Source organism: Carassius carassius, chromosome 15 (assembly GCF_963082965.1).
Source record: "Carassius carassius chromosome 15, fCarCar2.1, whole genome shotgun sequence".
NCBI classification, from domain to species: domain Eukaryota; kingdom Metazoa; phylum Chordata; class Actinopteri; order Cypriniformes; family Cyprinidae; genus Carassius; species Carassius carassius.
The window spans coordinates 14,576,795-14,598,482 of record NC_081769.1 but is presented as its reverse complement, the minus strand read 5'-3'; the positions used below and the strand labels follow the sequence as shown (position 1 = coordinate 14,598,482).

At 36.6% G+C, this 21,688-nt stretch overlaps 1 protein-coding gene across 3 annotated transcripts in view; it reads right to left on the bottom strand.

The window, feature by feature from the left end:
• fhod3b (formin homology 2 domain containing 3b) overlaps positions 1-21,688 on the bottom strand; it is a 192,523-nt gene that overhangs the window by 21,492 nt on the left and 149,343 nt on the right. For 2 of the 3 annotated variants that reach the window (XM_059567514.1, XM_059567515.1), the window contains exons 6-16: positions 19,802-19,896; positions 17,094-17,205; positions 15,864-15,958; positions 15,648-15,791; positions 14,781-15,022; positions 10,937-11,005; positions 8,472-8,519; positions 6,077-6,193; positions 5,653-5,787; positions 5,042-5,092; positions 2,717-2,904 (exon numbers count right to left, since the gene is read on the bottom strand). In XM_059567514.1, the coding sequence (XP_059423497.1) occupies positions 2,717-2,904; positions 5,042-5,092; positions 5,653-5,787; positions 6,077-6,193; positions 8,472-8,519; positions 10,937-11,005; positions 14,781-15,022; positions 15,648-15,791; positions 15,864-15,958; positions 17,094-17,205; positions 19,802-19,896 (1,296 nt within the window). The remainder of the gene's footprint in view (positions 1-2,716; positions 2,905-5,041; positions 5,093-5,652; positions 5,788-6,076; positions 6,194-8,471; positions 8,520-10,936; positions 11,006-14,780; positions 15,023-15,647; positions 15,792-15,863; positions 15,959-17,093; positions 17,206-19,801; positions 19,897-21,688) is intronic. The other variant, XM_059567516.1, reaches the window with a different exon arrangement.

The following is a 21,688-nucleotide window of genomic DNA, read 5'->3' as shown; positions in this document are numbered from 1 at the left end:
TGGTACACATTCCAGATAAGAAGCCCAACTTCCATGGAGCTATTGATGAAACAAGGCCATTTTAAAATAAACTTGTGATGAAGAAACCTCCATCCAGTGACAATCCTAAAGGCCTTACAAGTTATACTAAACCATGTCCTGATATAAAGACTACAACAAAATGTTCTCTGGCCTGTGTTGACATAATTCCTATTGAAACAGGAAGTTTGAGAGGGATATAAAGGAGGTTAATCTGCATTTTTTAAATTGCCAGTAGGTTTTAGCTATGTGAAGATACTTTCTAGACACGTAAAGCACAATTATTGGGAGAGACATTCTTGGTGTAGAGAGCATCAATATATTTCTGTAATGACAGAGGGATCAGCATGGTAATTTAAATAACAATGTTAATGTGTTTGGTCTTGGATAGATCTGTTATGCTGTTGCTGCTGCGGCAGAGCAAGAATTGAGACTTGCTACTGGCAACATATCCACAAAATGCTGCTGTGAGCATGTAAGAAATACTGCTACTGTACATATAAATATACAAAATAACCCCCATATAGCATACACAAATCACCCCATAGCAGATCTATACAGGTGGAGCTGGGGAAGGTACTGTAGAGGGTTTCTGAAGTGCACTGTAACTGCTTCAGCAAGAACTAGCCAAGTATTTAAATGTTAAACAGCAAGCTTTTGGATGCTGATACAAAAACAACCAATCAGCTGTGCCATCTGATAATGATGTCATTATGTCAGATTGAGTTTGACCTATTGGACTGCGCCATCTACAGTGTCATGACAGAACTTTGGATGTGTGTGTGTGTGTCTGTGTGTTTGATTGTTTGTTTTTGAACACATTGGTTGAGTGAGTGATTCAGTAAAAAAAATTGCTTTCCAACTAATTTAATATTACTTTAAAGACCAAAAATCTGCTTAAGGAAGAGTGCACAAACTTTGCATGCTACAATGCACGCACCCCTCAGCCCTCAAGTGCAGTCTGCACATCCACATACCCCTCTCCCTGTGTCTGTGTTACGGTAACCCCCGTAACATTACCACATATACTACTCCACATTCAGAAAAGCAAATAAATACAGGAAATGTGATCCTGCAGGTGAATGGATAAAAACAAAACAAAATTCCACATGACCATACTATCAAAAATTTTACACAGGAAAAATATAAAAGCTGAATGACTGAGGGCTGTTAACTGTAAATGTTATTATGGAAAAATATTATGGATATAGTATACAATATATTACACTTTAATTATGAAAATATATTAAGTATATAGGAAGTGTAATGTTGATATACTGCTGAAATCGCGCACACACACACACACACAAACCTTTTCTCTTTATAATAAGTATTTTTTCTAGTTAATCTGTCCTGTATTTCCAATTTATACTCTGGGAGGAGCTCAGACCTCTGAAACCACAGTCAGATCCCCACTGCTATCCTTTTACACACGGCTGGTCATGCTTTCATTCACTGACCAGTGTGTGACCAAAGCTCTAGCCTTCAGAAACCACATGAATGTGATATAACTAGTGCCTCACTGAATGGACAACCTCAAACCATTCCATTCAATTATTATGTCACGGCTGATGGATGTGTTTCTTTCTCTCTGATTCTGTACTATAATCAAATATGACCCTGTTATTCTAGAAAATATTCTGTCACACCACCACATTGTTTTTTGTTGTTGTTCACAGATCAGTCTAGGGTTAAGTCTCTTGCTCAAAGCTCACATCCTGTATGGTTTAAACCTTTAACCTACTGGTTACAAACCATTTATTTTAAACGCTAACTCAGTTACACTGCCTCAAATATTCATGGAAAATACATAATTTTAAAAAAATTCCTAACTGTAATAAAAACATTTTAACTGGCAGTCATATTTGATGTATTTTATTAAATTAATTTTTTTCAAGTGGACTGTCCTTTTTTTTGGAAATTTTTTGAAGGTATAGTTTACAAAAACTGAAATTCTGTCATCTTTTACTGCTCCTAATGCCATTGCAAACCTGTATGACTGTAGGATTTACAGAAGGCTTATTGTCCACACAAAGTCCATGGGGTTGAATGCTGTTTTGTAGAACATCTGAAGCATTCTTTAAAATGTCTTCTTCTGCATTCCACAGAAAATATAAAGTCTTATGGGTTTGGAATGACATGAGAGTGAGCAAATAACTATAAACTATTACTTTAAAACTTTAAAAACATGAAAATAAATATAATCCCATTTGCACAGTTCAAATTGTATTGAGAATGGGGATTTTATTGGAAAAACTAGAACTAAGATTAAAAGGCTGCTAAAATTACAATTAAGTTTAGAAGATTGAAACATTGGGTATCCAGCTGTGCTATTCTCATGTGAATATGTGTGTCTTAAGCTAGTCGGAAACTCCACAGTGAGACTGAGTGATTGACCAGGCTCCAGTCGTTCAGCCCGTTCATACCAACTCCAGCCCCTCAGATTCAGATGTGGCTGTATATGAAAGGCTGACTGACCACTGACCCAATTTCTGAAATTTTGGTTAATATTTGAGGTCAATAAACCTCAAATAAATGCAGTTTTTCCTAATGGCTGACTGCCCCAGTGGCTTTACATTGTTTTCTTTACAAAACATTTGTGTGGTAACAGCTTGAGTCCACACTTTGGACAAAAGATTAGGACCAGAGATTTTTCCAGAAATGCCACACCGTATTACTGTAGACAGAGTAATCTCACCTCGTGCTGGATGTGGAAAAGAACGTTTATCCTCTTGAGCTTCTACAGTCAAAGGGGTGGCAGAACGAGACAAAGAGCTACTGGATGATCGTGAACTCAGGCTGAGGGTGATTTCTGTTCGCCCCCGTGTCGTCCTAGACCGGTCCCTTTCATTTTCCTCTGCTGCCAGCCGCTCCAATTGCTTATATCTGCACACATCACATAAAAAGATGAAACTCACTAAAAAACATTATTGTAATAATGTAACTTAATGTAAAAATTTTACTTCTCCATTAAATTACCTAAATAAACATATTCTATGATGAGTATGTTTTTAATTTCTGATTTAAAATTCACTTTGATACTTTGCTGATATCATTAAGAAAATCCTTGCGGAAAAAAAACATTATGACTAAAATAATATAATTTTAACAAAACAGCTTTAATTATTAATTTTTGCAATATTATGGTCTAACCAAAAGATAAATGAATGAATAAATACATAAAAGTTGCAAAATGTCATGTGTTGTCACTTCCCTAAAACTTATCGCATTTATTATTTATATTTATGGGGTGGTGTTGGTGCAGTGGATAAGACACATGCCTTCGGCGTGAGAGACCCGGGTTCGAATCCACTGTGTGACACCAATGTGTCCCTGAGCAAGACACTTAACCCCTAGTTGCTCCAGAGGTGTATGACCTCTGACATATATAGCAATTGTAAGTCGCTTTGGATAAAAGCGTCAGCTAAATGAATAAATGTAATGTTATGAATTAATAATTAATTCCTAAAAACACTTTTGAAAATAGTGATTAAGATATGCATACTCACAAGATTACATTTATATGGCATGTGTGTTTTAAACCAGATTTTGTAATGATTTTAATGATTTAATGGTTAATATTTGATAAATGAAACAGAGACAATTTAAGTGCAATCAGCATGCAAGAGAATATGGATTCCAATTTTGTATATAAACTTCACTTCCAAATTCTTCCACACCAAATCCTCCCACTATGTTACTTATAGTTCTCCCTAAACAGGTGTCAAAACAGATACTGTCTGCTCTCCTCCTGTCTTACCAACCCCCAAAAGTGTGCCAGTTCTAATATACAACATTTGCTAAAAACAATTTATTTTCATCCACTGAAGTTGGATTATCCTTTAATTCCATAACATCATTATACTATACTGTAAGGTTCACATTAAATTGAAGGAAAAAAAAAAAGTTTGGAAGACTGTGACTTTTGATAAGATCTTGAATAAATGCAAAGACATTTCCATTTGCCAGAATGCATGTTTTTAACATTTACTGTAAATGGAAAAAGCCCATGTCTAAAGTCAATTACACACCTTGTCCTGCCGTCTTTAAAGGTCTTAATCTAAAGCAGGCATAAAGGGGCCCTGATGCCCATATTTCACCTGCAGCACGTGCCGACACGCTTCCCATCTGTTGCTCTGAACAATAAATGTTTTTAAGGTATATTACTACCATTGTAATGATAATTGATATTAAACACGGCACAAGGCTTTATGACATAATTGCATTGGGCCACAGTAATTTATCCAATATGATAGAAATCTTCTGTGTTACTGTATGAGAAATAATTGTCTGATATAAGTAATTATAAAGAAAATAGAAAAAAATTCTGTCCATCATTACAATGTTAGAAACTTAAGGATTTTTTTTATGAAATACTTTAGCAACAAAACAACCATTGCAACAACATTACAATATGAATTTACTAAAATGACAAAGTAATACCAAAGTCCTCCAATTTAGTAGCTACTGTAAAAGTTTGAGTCACAAGATGAGAGACATGACAGGACAATAAGCAGCCATGAACAATAGCCAAATATACGCTACAGTTTGTTGTACACTATTCAAAAATATTTGATCAATGGCCGTTATATAATAATATATTATATTATCATAAAATTCTGTTTTTCTATTCATCAGATTCCTGAAAAATTTATCAGAGTTTCCAAAAAAAGCAGTACGTTTTAATTTGTGATAATAATAAGTAATAATAAAATGTTTATTGAAGAAGCACCAAATTTTTTAATAATCAGACAGCAGTAATGGCCGCCGAAATAATAAATTACATTTTTAAAAATGCTAAAGTATATATTTTTTTGAGTTGTAATAATATTTTACAATATTACTGTTTAACTGTATTAAAATTAAACATAAAAAAACCTTATTGCCCCCAAACTTTTACTACTATATTATATTATATTATATTATATTATATTATATTATATTATATTATATTATATTATATTATATTATATTATATTATATTATATTATATTATATTATATTGAGTAATTCTGGAATTTACCTTTCTTCTCGAGCTTGTTTGACTTCTTCTCTCTTGTCCACATAATCCCGACTGCAAAAAAGAAAATCAACATGAGCAAACATGTAAAAAAGTATTAAAGAATGCCTTTTATATGTCAAAAAAATACATTTGGAGTTCGTGGGGTTAAATATTGTTAACATATTTTTTTATTTAATTTTTTTTATGTTTATTGTTAATCAAGTAGTAACCATTCAAGTATGTTTTTTTTATTTTTCACAACAGAAGAGGCTGACTAAAAGACTTAGTATATGGTATGACTGACAAGCATAAAGAGAGAACACGCATTTGTCTTCCTGCAGCCCACCATGATAATCCACTGTCTGGTCTGAATGCAGTTTTCATTTGAATGACCATAATAAGAAGGAATAACTTGTCCAGTCAGGAAAACTCCCAGATATCTGATAAAATTTGGATGTATGCCTTGTTGCTTTTTTAAACTGCTGGACAAAATTTTTCTCATGGCTATCTCCAACATAAGAGATACTATATGACGTCAGAAACGCTGATGTATTTGTCATATTTATAAAAGAATGTAGCCTAGGGTGAAAACACACACTGCATCAGAATAAATGCTGAGAAAGGCCACAAACTTGAAACGGTTTCTCTCTTCTCTTTCAATGCGCTGAAGTCTCTCCTCTCTCTCCAGGCGCCTCCGCTCACGTTCTGCATTCAGAGACTCCTGATGTTGCCTATAGGAGGAGGTTAACAATCCACCTAGAGTAGGCCTGGTGAACCAAAGAAACCAAAGGGGAACAGAATTTCAGAACAACTATATCTCAATATACCAAGAATTATAATCTTGGGCATTTGATGAGTCCGAATTTAGCTTGCCGACAATGTAATGTAATGATATGAGGAGGTTTCCCAATCCTAGTAGAGGACAGCTTTTAAATGTTTTGAAAATTCTCAGATGTTATTTTTATAATCATAACCATTTTAGTCTCATAACTGTTACATTCAAAGATTCCTGTGCAGAACAGAGCCATATGCACTTCAAAGGAAACAGTGCCTCACCTGTCGGGCTTACTGTCTGCAGGTGGACCTCCTGGGGGGCCGAAGCGGTTGTATGGTGTGGATGGGGCATTGGACACCCCAGATGACCTGCCAGGATATGTACCTGCGTAGCCATTGCTAAAGGACAGAAAAAGAGAATTTAATTCAAAGTTAAGCCATTTATAACCAGTTTAATTTGTAGGAGTCTTTATCCTGAAGTTTCCTCTAAACAGCATAAAGCTGAAAATCTCGATTTATCCAATATAACAAATGACCATATTTCTCATTCACATCTCATTCTCATCACATTTCTCAAAAAAAAACAGAGGTGTTAATTATAGGACCTAAAAAGTCTGCTTGTAATAAACTAGAACACTGTCTAAGACTTGATGGTTGCTCTGTCAATTCTTCGTCATCAGTTAGGAACCTAGGTGTGCTATTTGATCGCAATCTTTCCTTAGAAAGCCACGTTTCTAGCATTTGTAAAACTGCATTTTTCCATCTCAAAAATATATCGAAATTACGGCCTATGCTCTCAATGTCAAATGCAGAAATGTTAATCCATGCAGGAAGTATGACCATATTAGCCCGGTCCTGTCAACACTGCACTGGCTCCCTATCAAGCATCGCATAGATTTTAAAATATTGCTTATTACTTATAAAGCCCTGAATGGTTTAGCACCTCAGTATTTGAATGAGCTCCTTTTACATTATAATCCTCTACGTCCGCTACGTTCTCAAAACTCAGGCAATTTGATAATACCTAGAATATCAAAATCAACTGCAGGCGGCAGATCCTTTTCCTATTTGGCGCCCAAACTCTGGAATAACCTACCTAACATTGTTCGGGAGGCAGACACACTCTTGCAGTTTAAATCTAGATTAAAGACCCATCTCTTTAACCTGGCATACACATAACATACTAATATGCTTTTATTATCCAAATCCGTTAAAGGATTTTTAGGCTGCATTAATTAGGTAAACCGGAACCGGAAACACTTCCCATAACACCCTATGTACTTGCTACATCATTAGAAGAATGGCATCTACGCTAATATTTGTCTGTTTCTCTCTTGTTCCGAGGTCAACGTGGCCACCAGATCCAGTTTGTGTCCAGATCAGAGGGTCACTGCAGTCACCCGGATCCAGTACGTATCCAGACCAGATGCTGGATCAGCACCTAGAAAGGACCTCTACATCCCTGAAAGACAGTGGAGACCAGGACAACTAGAGCCCCAGATACAGATCCCCTGTAAAGACCTTGTCTCAGAGGAGCACCAGGACAAGACCACAGGAAACAGATGATTCTTCTGCACAATCTGACTTTGCTGCAGCCTGGAATTGAACTACTGGTTTCGTCTGGTCAGAGGAGAACTGGCCCCCCAACTGAGCCTGGTTTCTCCCAAGGTTTTTTTCTCCTTTCTGTCACCGATGGAGTTTCGGTTCCTTGCCGCTGTCGCCTCTGGCTTGCTTAGTTGGGGACACTTCATCTACAGCGATATCGTTGACTTGATTGCAAATAAATGCACAGACACTATTTAACTGAACAGAGATGACATAACTGAATCCAATGATGAACTGCCTTTAACTATCATTTTTGCATTATTGACACTGTTTTCCTAATGAATGTTGTTCAGTTGCTTTGACGCAATGTATTTTGTTTAAAGCGCTATATAAATAAAGGTGACATTGACTTGATTTACCACACTTATCATCAACCAGTACACACAGCCAAGGGAGGAGGGGGGGGGGGGGGGGTTTGAAGCTCTGATTCCAAATGATGTCATGTATTTCCTCCATCAGGACCACAACAGACACTTGCTGTGAAGCCTCACTCGACTGCCCAAACAACCAAGGACACACACACACAGGTGCTCTGCTAAATCAAGCTTTCACACAAGTGAGTGACAAAATAAACTCTTTTCCCCAAATAAAGCTGCTTGCCAGTTCAGATCACTGGCTGCAGATGTACACGATATGACATTGTATTGGAAGATATGATTCAAGACATGCAGGGGCTTGTTTTTCTGTGCAGTCCCACATCTTTATTAAAAGAGGTCAGTGACATGCGGTCATTTGCTCCCTACACTTGTCTCTATGTTTGAGTCTGTTGTGATTCATTACACATATTATCGGAGTAAAAACTCTGAATCCTCACTTACTACCAATTAACTTGTTTTTGTAATTGATTACAAATATTAAAAAAATATATCAGTATATAAAATTGGTTAAATATGGCACACCTTTATGCTTTTAAAACTTTAAAACATTTTCATGTAAACACCAAGAGACGAACAAGAAAAGATGGGATGAAGTAGGAAATGACACAAGCCAGATTTGAACCCATATGACCTTTTCTTTTCAAACTTTATACCAAAGCTCACAAAGTTGCTTTGCTTCCAACATGTTCCCTTACCTGCCACATGAACTGCATGAGGTGTTTGAGTATCTAACATCTGACAGACTGCACAGAAGAGACAGAACATGAAAAGAAGTTAGTAATCTATACATAAATTACAGAAGGATTAGTCTGACTGACAACTGGGATAGAAAAAGAGAACAGCGAGACAAGTGCAGCCGAGAGACAAGTACAGTGACAATACAGATAGAAAGTGAATCAAAGCAGTATCTGTTTATTAATTTAAATATTAGCGACCTTGTTAAATAGCCAGCAAGGACAGCAGAAGGGGAAAATAAATGCAAAGTCACCTTTACGAGCCCACTAACAATAATAATAATATGTCAGTGTTATGAAATCCACTACAATAGATTAGCAATTTTAGCATATAAAAAATATCAAATACAAGGCTAGTTTTGAAAGGTCATCAATGGAGAAATATGCTTTTTGGTGTAGTTACAACACCTACCAGCAGGGGCAAAATTGACCATGCTAACCAATCAAATCTTCACCATTGCTTGCCATTGCTAGTCCATGGCAGGTAAGTCGGCTGTGTCATCAATGGTTACCCAGCTTTCCCAGAAGAGAAGATTTTGATGTCATGTTGACTTTAATAGCGTACTGTGCCATAAGCATAAGACTGCTGTGTATTAAATATTAAAGTGTCCACGTTTGCATAGAGCCAGCAGACTAAAATAAAACTGTCTTTGATCCACTTTATAATCCAGATGGGTTCCTCAAGCTGCCACAGTCTTAATGTCAGACAAACATGCACATGACATCGCAAAGCATTTTCAGCTTTATTCTCATGAAATGTGGACCCTTACAGGCACTGTTCAGGGTGAAATATAATTGCCTCTTTATATATGACTTAATTTAAAGGCTTCTCTTGGCTTTGTAGTAGTACAATGCACCAATGAAAGGCAGATGAGCTGTAAATGTCAGTATAAGTTAGAATCCTTTAGGGAGTGCACTACAGTGGCTAGTGCAAGTGAAAAAAGGAGACTTTAGTTTATAAAACGATCTGTCTTTTTGCATTCCATCAAATATAAAGGAAGCAACATAAAGCCCAGAGAGTATAATGATTTACCAGGCTCTGATCATACTGGTATACATTTCTTCTTTTATTGGTCTAAAGATTTGATATATAAGACAGGATAAGCCACATATTGCACATGATTATAAGTTAAGACACAGTGAGCGTAGCACTTTTTATGAGGGTGCAATTTTTGGAAGATACAGGAAGTTTTACAGTGTTCTCTTGGAAGCAGATACAAAGGGATAGGGTGATGATCCACTGGGTGAGGGTCTGACTCTTTTCAGAGGTGGGCTTGATGGAACAGGCAAAACAATAAACCCTCGCCATTCACAGGAGATCCAGAGATCAAGCGAATCCCATGCCACACTTCCTTCTTATTAAAGGATGAAAGTTCCACAAATACTGTGGTTGTAGTGTTTGTGAGACTTGAATCCGTAAAAACAGACATAAGTTCATCTCTCAGGGATCTCATAGCTTGACTTACAGTATGTGGGAGTGAAAGTCATTCTCTGAATATGACATGCAGCTTTGAATGGCTCTATTCCAAACTTAACTTTACATAAGTGTCTCTCTTTCAAGACAAAAACCCAGTAGAATATGACTTGAAACACTTTACATAGGCAGATATATTTTGTGACTATATTAACCCCAAGGAGTACTTGAGAAGTTGCCTTAAAATTGGGCAAACCTTTCCTGCCTACCCTCAGCTGGAACAGATGTTGTGTAAAACAAAACAATCTGATTGCATAAGATCCCTAACTACGCAGGTAGCTCACTAAGGTTTGGAACAGAGCCCATCTGCACATGCATGGAAGGTATTCTGTGAGTGGCGAGAATCTACTGCATCTATCTGCACTACCTGCAGTGTTTGTCTGGGTCTCGAGCCTGCGGAGTGCCCACAGACAACTCGTCTAAATCCACTGGGCAAGTAGGAAGAAGTGTGGAAGAGAGTAGAGGAAGGGCAGGGGACAGGGAGTCGTCGCTTGGGGAGGTGGAGGTTGAGGAGGTGACAGAGGAACCCTGGGACGGGAGGGCCCCCAAGGACCTGACCGAAGCCCAAGAAGACAGTCTGGGTGATATCGGGGGGCCAAAATCTGGGGTAAAAGGAGGGGAGGACACTGGGGCCTTTCGGATAACCTTGATCCCAGACCTGTCCCGGAGGTTTTCCTCATTGTCTGTATCAGCGGCATTGGGAATGAAGTTGACCATGCACTTTAAAGGCAAACAAAAGCTAGAAGCTTCATCTACTGTTGATGGCATCCAGCTACGAACAACAAAATAACAGCAGAAGATCTAGTAAATGATGGTGAACACCATGATATGTTGGGAGACGTTTATGTTAGTCAAGTCGGGGAAGAGATAGCATCAGAAAATGGATAAGGATCTACAATCTGGTTTCTAGCTCTAAGACTTTACACCCTGAAATACTATTCCGCTGAAATACCTTTCGGATGCCTGTCTAGAGAGCTCTGTTTTCTGAAGCTCCTCATCCTTTTCCTCCTCTTCCTCCTCTCTGTGACAAAAAGGAGGGATTGAGGGTTTGAAGGAAGGATGAGCAAAGAAAGGAGAGGAAGAACAAATGAAAGGAGAGGACAAGAACAATAACCTTCACCCCATGCTCTGACGGCAAACAATATGACACAGGTGATCACAACACAAAAGTTTTTAGGAAAAGTCATGTTATGTTACTTGGTCAAACTTTATGCCACATCAACACAATATGCAGGAAACCACTGCGAATGTCGGAATAATCATACAAATTAGTTTCCTAGACCAGGGCTAGGCAAGGTTGGTCCTAGAGAGTCACTCTCCTGCAGAGTTTAGCTCCAACTCTGAAAACAAACAAAGGTGGCAGACCTCTACCTGACAGTCAAATCGGCATTACGCCATGAAAGTGTGGACTCAGAGGAAGATCCCAGGGTTTAGGGTGAGATTTGCAGGCCTCTGCAGGACAGTGGCTCTCTAGGACTGAACATGCCTACCCCTGCCCTACAGGAAAATTGGACACACATGGCTTCTCAAGTCGTATTTATGACTGAGAAACCCAAGAGATAATTTTGATACTGCATTTATGACTTTGGGGCGTAAAGTATAAAACATGGAGGAGGAACAAACCATTGCTGTAATGACTGCTATGTTTTGTCCATTTTTCCTCTATATTGCTATAAATTTTGCCCTCGATATTATTATCTATATTGCATTGTCATCATTACAGTCACATAACATACATATTGTAGGATGAAAATAGCATTTATTTGACCGAAATTATGGAATTGTGATTCCAAGATGATTATCTAGATTCGACAAGTAACAATTATCAACTCTTTGTCAGTGGTGAATCCGGGCAATGTTTATATGGTTACCAGAAAATGGGATAATTCACCTCAAAGATTTGTTGGATATTGACTAAATATTTTCTATCAAGTTTGGCTTTAATAAGCCTTTCCCCAAGATAAAGGCAATAATGAACTTGGTGTCCTCCGTGTTTCCTATTCTTTCACACAACAAAGCACTTGAACGTAACAAGTTTGTAATTACGACTTCGGAAGTGGGAAGTAGGAAATCACTGATAGCACATGAAAGCAGCATGAATCTATAGACCAAAATAGACAACATGATCAGTGTAGTTATTTATGATCCAATCCTTTTTCGTCAATCAAAAGCATACAGTGAGTGCATTTACATGCACACTCTTAAACTGATTATGCTTACTAAGACAACAACTTCTATGGTTATGTAAATGGGTTAAACTGTTTTCATTTATCGGCATAAGGTCATAAAAAAAACATCACAACTCACAGAACAAATGGAATACTCTGTGTAGAATTCATGGTTGTTTATTTTCTGATGTAACCTCTGGGAAATAAGCAGATTTTTTGATTAAAATATAGTTTACTTGCTTTGCCAGGTTATTTATATTTAAGGTTATCATTATGTTGGTCAACTCTTATGAGTCAGTTCTTTTTAATGAATCAAGCACATATAAAAAAGGCTGCAAGGTATTGCCACTAAGAAGAGCATGAAAGGTCATTTATTTTGCGGGAATCATTTTAAATGTATCATTTGGAAATTGTAATTGGATCGAATCTTTCAGAATATTTAATTTATCACAATTCCCATCGTCAAAACAGAACAATAACTGATTTTTTTGGGCCACGACCAACCAGTTGAGACCCACTGAGTCACACAGCAGTCAATACAGCAAAGGATTAAGACCTTTAGGGGGAAGAGAAGAAGTCCTGTGCCTCACTGCTTAAGGGTCTCACTCTTTCTCTCCATCTCCCAGTAGACTGGTATTTATTACTAATATGGAAAACACCACACTTCAAAGGTCCTTCTAATTTCCTGTGGTGGGTTAGCTAACAGACGTCAGGATCAGATGACTGACTGAGATTAATTCAACTATCTGTCAACCAAACCACTCAAAGAAAAATAACCCATGAAGCCCATCACTAACAGCAGATCCTGTCATCAATAATCAAAAGCACAAGAAGTCTGTTCAGCTCAACAAAAGTAGGAGAGTGATGTGAGATATAAAGAGATAGTGACAGGAGTATCGCTGGGTCTCAAACATATTCTTGCTTTTCTGGCCACTATTTGACTGCAGGTACTGAGCGGCTTTTAGACAGACACAAGTTCATAGCAACAGTTTTGTTAGCAGTTACAGTTTACAGATGTCGCTTGGCGATAATTATTTAGTATTGTGATGCCAAGGCTGAATTTTCAGCAGCCAATACTCCAGTCTTCAGTGTCACATGATCCTTCAGAAATAACTATATGCTGATCTGGTGCTTGTGAAATATTTCTTATTAATACCAATGTTGAAAACAGATGTGTTGCTTAATATTTTTGTGGAAACTGTGATACACTTTTTGTCTATAATGTCTTTTTTCTTTTTTTTTCTCAACTTTTGAACATCATTGATAAAAACATTTTATTCTTGCAATGTCTGTTTTTATTATATTATGTTACATTTATGTATACTTGCATTTTCTTCCTTTTTTTAAAAGGATTTTATGGTGTTTAAACACTTAAGAAGTTGTGATTAGATCTCTACTCTTGATTACAGGACTCACAGTGCGTTCTAATTACTCAAATGTGTAGGCAGGCACAGTAATTCAATATCACCTCTATAAGATCCTCTCAGAGACATAGAATACATCCAGACTCCTCAAAAATCCACTAACAGAGAGCGGCTGAACTGGCCTGTACTCTCTCTCTCTCTCTACCGCCTTATGTGACCTTACCATGTCCCTTCTTACGATTGACTCACTGGAAGAGAGAAAAACCATATTTTTCGGTGGCTGATATACTACTGTGTTTCACGGTTTGGATATCTATGCATTCACCTTTGTCCTTTGAAACATTCAAAGGATACGGATTAAGTTGTATTATTATAGTTTACAAAAAAATATACAAGGACAAGATCGAGCACCTCATGCTGTGCTACAGCCCTGAGAAGTATGCATTGCTCGAACCTCCATATTTCAGTAACTTCCTATTTCCTCTCAGCCTCACAGGTTCCCACCACCTCCCTCGTGTACATATGATTAATATGAATGTCTGTGCACTAGCAAGTGCTCTCTGTCTCTCCCTCGGAGCATTATTAAATTCTCCATCTTCTTTTGGGACTTAAAAACTGTCATGTCAAAAGTAACGTGACAGAACACCCAATATAAAACTGCTTCCTGTTCTTTAAAAATCAGTACATCCTGAACAACACAAAGTGTTTTATGGCTGAAAATGAATACATGTGGTCAGGGGAGGGTAAAAAATGGCTTAGTGTAAGGGTTTTCACTTTCACTTTTCCATAGATGCCGCAAAACAACAATTGAAAGTGTCACATATCATTAGTTTTACATTTTCATAATCTGTATATTGTTTAGTTGTCCAGTAAAAATATCTACACATACAAGATAAATGTACTTCAGAAGCAAAATTATCTAGTAGATACTTAATTTGTCAACTCTTCAAAATAGTCTAAATAAATAAACTGTCTAAATAAATAAATACACTGTCTAAACAAACAAACAAACAAATAAAAACTTTAAAATTGAAAGATTTTGAAAAAATAATCACACATAAAGTTGCTTCTCAAGTAAATGCATTTAATCTTTTGTATCATTTTTGTTATTTAAAATAAGTTATTCTAAGAAATTAAAAACTTTGATAAGTAATAAAAATAATACTTATTCCACAAAAAATAAATAATAATAATAATAAATGTACTATAGACACAATATAAATTCTTCAAGTGACCTTCTATCTCTCTTTTTCTCTCTTCTCACCTTTCGCTGATATCGTCTATCCTCTGGCCATTGAGGGGCAGGATGTTGGGCGTGTGGCTGTGACAGGGGGAAGAAGGAGCAGAGGTGTGGCCTTTCCCGTTTTGGAGTGAATGTCTTCGGCTGCGGCGACGTTCCAAACCCCGCCTCTCAGGTGTGGCTCCTACACTAGCACGACGCCGACTTTTGTGTCCGGATGGAGGAGGCTGAGTCTCATCATCACCGTCTTCATGACGTAGAGTTGACTTTGAATAAACATGACTATTAGACTAACAGCAAACAGCAAATATTGCATCTTTAATAAAAAAAACGGCACCGTTTTTTCAGAATTCCACTATGCTCTTCCCTCAACTTAGACGAGTTGGTACATACCTCTCCCGTCTTAGTGTGTGCACTCAATCACTGTAACGCGTGGTACCACTATGCTAGCATTTAGCTTTGCACCATTAATTCCCTATAGGATCCAAACAGTGATGAATTTAGAAGCTACCAAACACTTCCATGTTTTCCCTATTTAAAGACGGTTACATGAGTAGTTACACGAGTAAGTATGGTGACACAAAATAAAACGTGTGTCACCATACTTACACCATACTCACCATACATACATACATACTCGTGTAACTACTCATGTAACGGTCAATTAAATGCATGCACTGAGACGGGAGAGGTACGTTTCAACTCATCTAAGTTGAGAGAAGAACATAGTAGAAAATGGAAAAATGGTGGCATTTTCCTTTAAGGATTTATATATCAAGTATAACGTCTTGTTAATAAAATTCTTCATACATTTTAGTTTTGGTGCAAAAAAAACAAAACAAAACAATACAAAAAAAAAAGTCATAAAAAGCAAACTGAGCACATGCTAACCTCATAGATATTGAACTGTTCAACTAGGTCCAAATCTGTGCCCTTCCTATTAATGTGCCTCTGGGCCACAGCCTCCATGCCCTGCTCCTCCAGACTGTCAACCACATCATAGAACGTGTCCTGGTCAGGAAGACCAGCTAATGTCTGAAGGAATACCAGAGATACATGAGAATAAAAGTGCTAATGTAACTTTATATATAACACCACTTGACTGACCTTGTTGATAAGGGTCATGGCGTAAACCAACAGCTCTGTGTCCATTCCATCTTTTTCATCCAAGATTTCCATGGCATTAGACCAGGGCTTACAGTCTGTATACACGTAAATGAAAGGGTCAATGAAGATCAATGACACATAAGAGAGTATACATTTTTTAAGGTAAAGTGTATGCAAATATGCACAAATATCATTAATCATTCATTTATAAATATCACCACATGACATTTAATTTTAAAACCAAAGATCAAATAACCAGATATTTAATCATTATGTTTTGTAACAGTAATGACATATTAAATAATTTCCTGTTTTATGTTGTGTTTAGTTTTTTTAGTTTTGTTTTATTCTACAAAACTTTGTATTGCAAGCACTTCCTACAGTATGTTTTTTTGCCTCTTTATGATGAATCGCTTCTTGTATTCCTCGATTGCAAGTCGCTTTGGATAAAAGTGTCTGCTAAATGAATACATGTAAATATAACGTTTTGTTGTGTTTTGTTTTGTTTTGATGTGTTGTGTTTTTTATTGAGTCTTGTGCCACATGGCTTTTATTTGGCAGACAAAAGCTGTCTTTAAAAAAAAAAGGGGAAAAAAACCCTTACTGAAGACGTATTGAAACAAATGAATTGAATTCAAAGGAACTGTGGTTTAATAAACTTCTAAGGGTATTTGAAGTGAATTGGTTGAAATATGGCTGGTTCAGAGAGAAATGAGCAGCATTAGTTTGAGGAGAAAATGTCTGATATGTAGATTAATAGCAGGAGACGTTCTGCTTCATCTGCCAGCCTGTCTGTCTCTCACTGGGAGACCAGAGACAGCGTTCTCTCTACTTATGTAACAGTATTAATCTTTCATTCTAGCTGTCCTGTCTTAGTAGCTCTTGTCCTAATAGCCACTTATTTTTTTTCCATTCCATTCATCTTGATTTACTCTGCAGGCTATCAAAATTTGTCCACTGCCAATGTAGGGGCCGATAATATGAACAATTACGTTAAAAATATCTTAAAAAGCGTCAAGAACAATTTGTTAACTGTCATCTGCTTTTTATCTTCTAGGTAACCAAACCTCATCACCAAACCCCCCCCCCCCCCCCCCCCCCCCCCATACACACACACAGTAACATCCAGAGCTCAGCTTGGCCTCACATACAGAGATTGAGAGTTGAAAATGGATTTCCAGAGACACTTTGTGTGTGTGTGTGTGTGTGTGTTTAATGTGTGTTTGTTACCTTGCTTGGTGTCCACAGTGTTGATGGCCTGGATGAGGAGAGGTGCGTTGGTCTCGGTGTATTCCACAAAAACCAGCAGCAGCTTCAGAGCAGTTTTAACAACTAACCGGAACTGCACACATGTACACAGAGAATATCTTGACACATTTTCTTGAATTCGGTACCATGGAGGATATTGATAACAGCCTCTGACACATGACTGCACACTTACAGATGGAACTATTTTAAATGTCCTGCAAGTAGCCTGCAGTGTAAGCCTTGTATCCTGTCTGTTCTCTGTTCTCCTGGATTTGTAGTCCCCTTAGACATCTTAGTTTTAGATTTTGCAAAACTTTATGCCCATTATGTAAACCAGTATAATTTTATTTAAACATCAATTAAATAGTGGTGGTGTCACTGAAACACCCTCAAAACAAAACAAAACAAGACTTTATTTATTATATTTATTCTATATTTAAAAAAAAAAGATATTGTTACAGGAAAACAAAAAATACATTTTTAAAAATGATTAAAAAAAAAAATTTTTTTTGCTTTTGCAGAATTTTACATGATTTCTTAAATGCATTAGACATGGAAATATTGAGACATTGTATTTCTCTGATAAGGAAACTGTCAAAAAAAGAAGAACCACGGAAATCCAACAGACCAAAAAAAAAAAGAAAACAGGGTCAAGCATGTGAATGTGTAGATGGAGTGGAGAATGGGTGGAGAAACGAGAAACAGATCTGTTTAATAAACTAAGAGCTGCTCTATCAAACCATACTGCATCTTTCATATGTGCCATATAACAGAAAGAGAGAGAAGAAGAAATGCATTTACAAATGGCTGCACCCAGCAGAGAGCTGCATACTAATTTCTGTTGATGTGGTGATCACAAACATCCATTCATATCCAACCTCTTACACACACATACACATCAATGTGTCCTCATTATATGTGCTCATATTACCACTAGAGGGTTGGACAAGACTGAGAGAGGAAATCGGTCAAGAACATTTGATCGTGCCGTGCAAAACCGTTCCACACTTTGTGTGCTGGCACACCTCGAAGCTGCCCTGCTGAGTTAAAGCATACTTTACAAACACTGGCTTAAAAGAACATAAATACAGGGAGAAAACAGGAAAGTCAGTCATGAACACTGCGTGCAAAACTACGCCACCCTATGAGAATTGTTCAAGTTGGCACACCTGGAAGCTGCCCTAACTTAAAACATTTGCAAACATTGGCAAAAAGAACATGAATACAAGAAACAGTACCTTTCGGGCCTTATTGAATTCATTACGTCTGAACAAAATAATAGATCTGGATATTCAAAGCAAGAGTTTCTCATTTACTTTAGATTTTTGACTAGTTTTTAAAACCATTGTATTAACATTATATTGAAGTGCATAGGCCCAGCAATACGCAAAATTATACACACGCCATAGGCTAAATAAATAAATTTGCATTTCATTTTTATTTGAAATGTATTTATATAATTCATGCTATTATATAGATGGTTTCATCGGGCGCACACGCCTGGCCCTAAGTTAACGTCCGGTCTGTGTTGTGTATATCGGTCTGGCTAGCGGTGCCGTCTATTAAGGTGATGAGTATACTGCAGTTGGGCTCAGGTGGTTGTGCTGTGGGATGTGTTTCCCTTGTGGAGACGCGCCACGATTTTAAAACCGATCGATTTTCCAAAAGGCTTCGTTGAATAAACGTGAGTACGTACTGCACTTTTAATAATAATTATAATAATAATAATAATTCCTTACATTTATAAGTTTAAATATCAAAACGAGGCACAGGTGTTTTATATCTGAAGGAAGACTTGCATGTTATATGCCTGATAAAGCATCATTTGTGAGCGTAGCTCTGCTTTGCTTACAGCTGTTACTGGGGAAACCTCTATTTCTCGCGCATTAAAGCATTTCCTGCTGGCAAAGAATGAATTTGCATTTTCATTAAGTCCGCCCGATTTAGGCTGCAAACATATTCTGTCTTATTATATTATCTACTCTAGAGGGACTGTTGTTATTGATTCTATTTGGAAGTCTACCGGAAGTTAAGTTAGGGCCACAAAAGTGCGCATGCTCAGTAACGTTTGTTTATGTTGTTGCCGTTGAAACCGTCTATACATCAAGCATTATAAGTAAGGACGCACCGATATGATTGAAATTCTGGCCAATACCAATAAGCCAATTATTTTCATGTTATGGCTTCTATTTTGTTTAAATAATTTAAGAGTGAAACACCAACAAATAAAATCAACAGTTTTTTAATAAACTGTTTCAGCTTTTTTACTCTACAAGTGAATTTAGGCACCAAAACATGATAATCTATGTGAAAAAGTCATATTCCTTTTGAGGTTTGCTTAAAAATGACATTTAATGGTGTTATTCAATTATAAATGTTTTTGCATTAACGTTAAGTTAGAGACTTAATTAGAGATTAGAGATTTAATATTTCATTTTAGCTGATATATGTATCAATCCTTGCTATATATATATATATATATATATATATATATATATATATATATATATATATATATATATATATATATATATATATATATATACTGTATTTATTGAAAATAACTGATAACCAACATGGTACCATTATATCATGTATCACTTGACCCACTAGAAAGCTGGAAAATTTCAGAAATGTCACAAAGTGAAATACACACTCATTGATAATGTTCATAGTCAAATGTATTTTACCTTTGATCCGACCAGTGTGTAAAGCCACTGTACAGTTTCATTGTGTCCAATAAGCCCATTCATTCCATCCACATACAGCATGATTTGTCCAAGAGCTAAAAGAGGGAAGGAAAAAGAAATATATAAATATATTTACATCTCAGCAGTTTGACAAGTCCGACAACCCCACTACCAAAACTCCTAAATATTCAAGTCTTTTGTTATAGCTAGGATTCCAGTGTTCAAACCCCTATAAAAATACAGATAAAACAATATTAAATTATCTTTGAATAATTAAAAAAATAAAATAATAATGTAATGTTATTTTTTAAAATAAAATAATAATACAAAAAGTTGAATTATTGCTCTGAGTGCCTTGATGGACTGTTTACCATGTTTTATTCATTAGTTGCAATAGGCAGTAGGTTATAGGTTATAAGTTTTTTTTAGTTTTTATTATTATTATTTATGGATTTGGTCAACACCTTAATCCATATTAAATTCGAGACAAATTTTATCAGCTCAAGCATTTCTTGGGAATTGAACCCATGACCTTGCTGTTGCTAGTGCCATGTTATAATGTTTGAGCCACAGGAACACAATGAATAGATCACTGCTTTGAAGCCAAGTTAATCAATTACATCTACTGGATTACAATGAAATTTTAATTTAATTACAAAAGGATAACTTCATGCATGTTAGCGTGGATTTGAACCCAGGAGCATGAATTCAACCTCTGGCCCACCTCACCATTGCATAGTTCTTTTATTGCACTAGAAAATTAAGAAACTGTAAGTTCTTTAAGTTTTAAGTATTTAATATTCCTTAAGCAAAACTGTGTGTTTTAAAGATGATTGATTTTCACTTATACGCAACAATGAAGCAAAATTGTCTTGTTCCACTGATGTGCGTGAGCATGTGTGTGTGTCTTTGTATGTACACAGCAGTGATACAGCAGTGTGGTCAGTGTTTCCACTGTCTTCATAAAACATCATTGGCTCTCCTTAGCAACTCAGGGGAGGTCTTCTGGGGAGGGAAGTGTCGTGAAAGAGCCTGAACCCTAAAGAAAATGCTTCACACACCAATGAACTCTCACACATGTGTGCAAAGTTTAAAGCAATCAGAGTACAAACAGATACAGTGATCTATATGTGAAGAGCAGGATTTCGCTCTGATCAAAGAGAAAAGTGTCAATGAGATCCATCTGGAGCTGTCTGAATCACATCTCTGCTGCAAAGAGTTATTGTATTATACACACACACAGGGGAGCACTGCCTGAGACAGCATTATACAAGAAGATTAAACACACATAACTCACATGCTCCCTGGAAGATATAAGCTGTAACAGGTGAACCGTTATCAAATAAACAACTGAACTGTTACACTTTGAGACTTCACACAAACACACCAACTCAAAACCACATTTATAGGTTAATGCATTCAAGTTGCATTAAATCACAACATACGTGTTCTGGAACTAAATAATGATGGTGGAAGCAAGCATTACCAAGCAATCCTACTTTAACTGTTGATCATCATTTCCCCAGTGAGTGTTTATATAGTTTTACACTAAACGTATCTACATTTTGCAATTTAATGCGTATGCTACTAAATTAATGTCACTTAATTTAAGTATTAATCATCACAAATGGTTACTGAAAGATGTGGATAGTAACTCATAGTTTCATAGAGAATGTGTTATAGAAACATTAGGAACAGTTCTGTTCACATAAACAAATCTTATTACTCAAAATTGTGATTTGCAGTTATAACTGAAAAAAAAATCTTAAATTAGTTATAGCAGATTAGATTTACAGTACAATGTCATTCCAGCCGCATGTAACAAAACCATTCAGTGAGCAACTTTATGAGCGTATTTGACTGAAGTTCATCCTACAGTTCTACAGT